The 6755-nt window shown below is 40.4% G+C and overlaps 1 protein-coding gene across 2 annotated transcripts in view; it reads right to left on the bottom strand.

The window, feature by feature from the left end:
- Positions 1 to 5630: 5630 nt before the first annotated feature.
- The window catches only part of SLC17A5 (solute carrier family 17 member 5), a 75888-nt gene continuing 74763 nt past the window's right edge, over positions 5631 to 6755 (bottom strand). For both annotated transcript variants that reach the window (XM_069726557.1, XM_069726558.1), the window contains exon 11: positions 5631 to 6147. In XM_069726557.1, the coding sequence (XP_069582658.1) occupies positions 6010 to 6147 (138 nt within the window). In that variant the 3' untranslated portion in view covers positions 5631 to 6009. The remainder of the gene's footprint in view (positions 6148 to 6755) is intronic.

The following is a 6755-nucleotide window of genomic DNA, read 5'->3' as shown; positions in this document are numbered from 1 at the left end:
GGACCCCGGCAGGATCGGTAAGTATGATGGGGTGGGGGGGAGCACGGGGGGGGGGGGGGATCGGAGCATGGGGGGTGGATCGGAGCACGGGAGGGGTGGAACGGAGCACGGGGGGGTGCATTGGAGCATCGGGGGGTGGATCGGACTGCAGGGGGGGTGGATCGGACTGCAGGGGGGGTGGATCGGACTGCAGGGGGGTGGATTGGAGTGCAGGGGGGGTGGTTGGAGCACGGGGGAGGGCGATTGGAGCACGGGGGGAGCGGACAAGAGCACGGGGGGAGCGGAGCACAGGACGGAGGGGAGCCGGAGCAGTGTACTGGACAGATCGGAGGGCTGTGGGGGCAATTGGTGGGGTGGGGGCACATTAGTGTTTCCAGCCATGGCCGATGATATTGCAGCATCGGCCATGGCTGGATTGTAATATTTCACCAGTTATAATAGGTGAAATATTACAAATCGCTGATTGGCTGTTGAAAGTGAAACTGCCAATCAGAGCGATCGTAGCCACGGGGGGGGTGAAGGCACCCCCCTGGGCTAAACTATCACTCCCCCTGTCCCTGCAGATCGGGTGAAATGGGAGTTAACCCTTTCACCCGATCTGCAGGGACGCGATCTTTCCATGACGCCACATAGGCGTCATGGGTCGGATTGGCACAGACTTTCATGACGCCTACGTGGCGTCATGGGTCGGGAAGGGGTTAAGGGGGCCAACACTATCATTTTTTAGTGTCTTACTATTTAGGTAGTTAAAGAATATTTTGGGATTATTTTTAATCTCTCTGGCAATGAGTCTCTCGGTCTCAATCTTTGCTGCCTTGATTTGCTTTTTACAGAATATATTTAATTTTCTATATTTATTTAATGCCTCATCACTACCTACTTCCTTTAATTCTCTAAATGCTTTCTTTTTGTCACTTATTGCACCCCTTACAGCTCTATTTAGCCATATTTGTTTCCTCCTATTTCTAGTATGTTTATTCCCATACGGTATATACTGTGCACAGGTCCTATTCAGGACGCCAATAAACGTCTCCCATTTTCTTTGTGTATTTTTATGTCTCAGGATATCGTCCCAGTTAATTGCACCAAGATCCTCTCTCATCCTTTGGAAATTTGCCCTCCTGAAGTTTAGTGTCCTTGTAACCCCTCTACTACACATCTTATTAAAGGATACATGAAAACGTATTATTTTTTGATCTGATCACTATTCCCCAAGTGACCCCCAACCCTTATATTTGCTATGCGGTCTGGCCTGTTGGTTAATATTAAGTCTAGCAGTGCCCCCCTTCTTGTTGGGTCCTGAACCAGTTGTGAAAGGTAATTGTCTCTCATAATTGTCAGAAACCGATTACCTTTGCTGGAACTGCAGGCTTCTGTTCCCCAATCTATTTCAGGGTAGTTGAAGTCCCCCATAATAATGACTTCTCCTTGAGTCGCAGCTTCATCTATTTGCTTTACGAGGATATTCTCCGATGCTTCCATTATTTTTGGAGATTTATAACAAACCCCTATCGGTAATTTATTATTTTTTCCCTCTCCCCTTATCTCCACCCACAGGGATTCTACATTTTCATTAGATTCACCTATATTATCACGCAGGATGGGTTTTAAGGATGATTTTACATATAGACACACACCTCCCCCTTGCTTATCCATTTCGATCTCACATGTTCTTCATACTGGTCACTGTATGTTCAACATGGCACCTCTTGGCAAGGCACTCTCTGAGGATCTGAAAACACCAAGGTTATTTCTGTATTGTTGTATTCTGTGCAACCCGGGGTGTGGCCTCCCTGTTTCTGAGCTAGAGACTATATAAGGCTTCCCCAGTCTAGTGTTTCACTGTTTGGGCTCAGTCCTTTCGTCTGCCCTTATTCACACTGAGGTCAACATTGACACATGGTAAGGTTTTAATATTAGATAGTTTAGGACTGTCCCAATCAGAGTTACCGTGACGAGGTGGGATGGCTTTTGTGCTATTTTTTGATCAAAAAACAGTATTACTAAAAACTCTGTTTTATTTAAATGCACATTTGCTTTTTTACTTAGTTACATCTGGGCTTTCATTTACTTTTTTCTCTTGTAGGTTTTAAGGTTATTTACCGGTAGCCATTTTTTCCAGAACCCATAACAGCACATCTGACAGATGGATCCGCCCAGCAAGGACAGGAAACCTACTGAAATAAATATAGTGCATACCCATATGGTGAGAAAAAGGGGGGGGGGGGGGGAATATACGATTTCTGTCATGGCTTCTTCAAAACCAGATACCGATAAGTAATCTTAGTGTTTTCTCTTCACCCATGACAGCACTCCCAAGGTTAAGTCAGCAGAGGAGGACAGATTCAGTCTGTAGTGCCTAAAGAAGGTAGATGGTGAGGACCAGCCTTACAAATATGATCAATTGATACCTCCGATTTCTCTGCCAAGGAGATAGCCACGGCTCTGGTGGAGTGAGCCTTGATGCCTTCAGGAACCGGAGCACCACTCGCAGTGTAAGGGCTCATACCCATATGTGAGAAAAAAAATTTCCGATTTCCAGACCAAAAAAAACAGATGAGTGCTATGTGAGTATCATGCGAGTACAATGCGATTTTCACAACTTGCATCCGATTTACATCAGAGTGCATTGCGACTGATATCCGATCGCAATGCGATTTTAACATGAGCTTTTACATACAGCAGTTCTCTGTATGTAAAAGCTCATGTTAAAATCGCACTGTGTATATATATATATATATATATATATATATATATATATATATATATAGTACAGACCAAAAGTTTGGACACACCTTCTCATTTAAAGATTTTTCTGTATTTTCATGACTATGAAAATTGTACATTCACACTGAAGGCATCAAAACTATGAATTAACACATGTGAATTATATACTTAACAAAAAAGTGTGAAACAACTAAAAATATGTCTTATATTCTAGGTTCTTCAAAGTAGCCACCTTTTGCTTTGATGACTGCTTTGCACACTCTTGGCATTCTCTTGATGAGCTTCAAGAGGTAGTCACCGGAATGGTTTTCACTTCACAGGTGTGCCCTGTCAGGTTTAATAAGTGGGATTTCTTGCCTTATAAATGGGGTTGGGACCATCAGTTGTGTTGAGCAGAAGTCTTGTGGATACACAGCTGATAGTCCTACTGAATAGACTGTTAGAATTTGTATTATGGCAAGAAAAAAGCAGCTAAGTAAAGAAAAATGAGTGGCCATCATTACTTTAAGAAATGAAGGTCAGTCAGTCCGAAAAAAATTGAGAAAACTTTGAAAGTGTCCCCAGTGCAGTGGCAAAAACCATCAAGCGCTACAAAGAAACTGGCTGACATGAGGACCACCCCAGGAATGGAAGACCAAGTGTCACCTCTGCTTCTGAGGATACGTTTATCCGAGTCACCAGCCTCAGAAATCACAGGTTAACAGCAGCTCAGATTAGAGACCAGGTCAATACTACACACTTGTTCTAGCAACAGACACATCTCTACAACAACTGTTAAGAGGAGACTTTGTGCAGCAGGCCTTCATGGTAAAATAGCTGCTTGGAAACAACTGCTAAGGACAGGCAACAAGCAGAAGAGACTTGTTTGGGCTAAAGAACACAAGGAATGGACATTAGACCAGTGGAAATCTGTGCTTTCGTCTGATGAGACCAAATTGGAAATCTTTGGTTCCAATCACCGTGTCTTTGTGTGACTCACAAAAGGTGAACGGATGGACTCTACATGCCTGGTTCCCACCGTGAAGCATGGAGGAGGAGGTGAGATGGTGTGGGGGTGCTTTGCTGGTGACACTGGTGGGGATTTATTCAAAATTGAAGGCTTACTGAACTACCACAGCATCTTGCAGCGGCATGCTATTCCACCCGGTTTGCGTTTAGTTGGACCATCATTTATTTTTTAACAGGACAATGACCCCAAACACACGTCCAAGCTGTGTAAGGGCTATTTCACCAAGAAGGAGAGTGATGGAGTGCTACGCCAGATGACCTGGCCTCCAAAGTCACCAGACCTGAACCCAATCGAGATGGTTTTGGGTGAGCTGGACCGCACAGTGAAGGCAAAAGGGCCAAGTGCTAAGCATCTCTGGGAACTCCTTCAAGAGTGTTGGAAGACCATTCCCGGTGACTAGCTCTTGAAGCTCATCAAGACATACTGATAGGGAATTTAGATTGTGAGCCCCAACGGGGACAGTGATGATAATGTGTGCAAACTGTAAAGCGCTGCGGAATATGTTAGCGCTATATAAAAATAAAGATTATTTTATTTTATTTTAAGAGAATGCCAAGAGTGTGCAAAGCAGTCATCAAAGCAAAAGGTGGCTACTTTGAAGAACCTAGAATATAAGACAGAATTTCAGTTGTCTAACACTTTTTTGTTAAGTATATAACTCCACGTGTGTTAATTCATAGTTTTGATGCCTTCAGTGTGAATTTACAATTTTCATAGTCATGAAAATACAGAAAAAGCTTTAAATGAGAAGGTGTGTCCAAACTTTTGGTCTGTACTGTATATATATATATATATATATATGTGTATATATATATATATATATATATATATATATATATATATATATATGTGTATATATATATATATATATATATATATATATATATATATATATATATATATATATATATATATATATATATATATATATATATATATATATTTAGATAGGTTAAAAGCTGGCAAATGATCTGCCGCATACATTTGTAGCTGAACAGCAGTCATCTATGGCCATGAGTCGGTCAGCGTAAACAAGCCTTACGAGTCTTCCAAAGTGTAGCATAATTAGTAAAACACACTAGTGATGCCAAGGCATCATATAAAATCACTGATATATATAGTAATATTATTATTACATGATCATGTTACAATACCAGGAAATCACCAAATGTGCCAATAGTGTGGTGATAACACCACAAAGGGCTAAAAGAATCGTGCTTCCAACATAGTCATACCAAAGACCATCACAACAGAGAGTATTGCAATTATATTAATGTTTATTTATTTAGTGGTGAAATATCAAACCATAAATATACAGAATAAAACATATAAAATCAAGATAATATTAATATGTATATACTTAAAAATCTGTTTGTGCACACATCAAATTATATCACATGGCAGGCATATCATATATTATACCCGTAAGGCCTGCATATATATCGTAACAAGCACCCTATATAGCATATGAGTGAAAAGTGCTATAAACTAAAAGCAAAAAGACGCTTTTTTATACATGAAGAGTGCATACAATGTGCATACATTAATGATCAATCAAGTGTAAGAAAAAACACTAAAAAGTGCATATAGTGCAAAAATTAGGCAATCTATAAGGTGCTATGAGTGGATAACATACAGAGTCACTTACGTAACGTATGGGATTCGTTATAAAGACCGCCAATTTGATATGGTGCACCTCATCAAAATGTATGCAAATGTAGTGTATGCACATTGTATTTATATAATTGCAATACTCTCTGTTGTGATGGTCTTTGGTACGACTATGTTGGAAGCACGATTCTTTTAGCCCAAAGTGTAGCATAGAAATTGCAATAGTATAAAAAAAAAAAAAAAAAAAGAGGTTTTCCCAAAGCAACATTGAATTGCAAGCAGGTAGCAGATTCCCTTTATTTCTGAAATTCATTACAGAGCTTCAGGTAGTACAGTATTTTTTAATGATACTTCATAAGGCACTTCTACAAATAAAATAACTACCCTACGGAATGCATTGCTGAAAGGCCGCCTAAGACACTACCATAATAAACAGAACTCTAAACCAAACGTGAGGTAAGAGGCTTCTTGTGCTGCACAGTATCAGATTCCCTTTTCCACATTCATATGTAGCACCATTTTAGGACAAGCACGTAGACACTTCCAAGTCTTTTACATTTTGTTTATAGCTAAATAGGCTTTTGTCTGGGACAATGATAAAAAAAAAAAAAAAAACACAAAGTAAGGCCTTTTGAGGCAACCAGCATTGACGCAGGCCATCATTAGCTTCCTTGTGCTTTATTAGTCCTTATTGCCCAGTCTTGAACTGAACCACTGGCAAATGCTGCAAAGAAGATGGCTCCAAAAGTATTAATGCCAGCTGCGATGTAAAAGACGATTTGCCATTGTTCCACAGTGTTCTGTAAAAAGACAACAAGTCAACTAATATATACACATTATAACACTGGCTTAATAACCGGATTGGGATGACAGATTAGAAAAACATGTGAACTATTGGTATTCATATTCCTTTCTAACTATATGCTAAAGGTCAAGGATTTCTTTCCACCAAGACGCACAATACAAAACCTTTGCTCTCCATGATGCGTTACAGCAAATAAATGCCTCTCTGATTACCTTAGATTAAGTCAGCTTTGACCCATAAATAAACTTCAGGCCGAAGTCTTTCCTGATATCTTACCCTTTTCTTTGTGTGTGTATACTGCTCAGGTGCACATTTACATTGGCTGATCTTCAAATGTGAGCATTCCTAGTAACGCTCGTTTCCCCATAATTAGCCAGTCTAAACAGCCTACCAAACACCTGATTAATGATCATTCAGTTGGTGAAATTTTTAAGTTGGCTTACAAACAATCATTCCTCGACAGCGCATTGTTCCGACCTTTGCTGCCGAGAACATGGTGTTCTATGTGCAGAGAACGATCTCATTAATGATCGTTCTGTGTGAGTGTTAGTGCAGTTGGCCTATTTAAACAGGCTCTTAATTAACCACTTATCGGCGTCTATG

This window comes from Ranitomeya imitator, chromosome 5, assembly GCF_032444005.1.
Source record: "Ranitomeya imitator isolate aRanImi1 chromosome 5, aRanImi1.pri, whole genome shotgun sequence".
In the NCBI taxonomy this organism is placed as follows: Eukaryota; Metazoa; Chordata; class Amphibia; order Anura; family Dendrobatidae; genus Ranitomeya; species Ranitomeya imitator.
The sequence above is the reverse complement of the archived record's forward strand: the minus strand, read 5'-3'. Positions and strand labels throughout refer to the sequence as shown.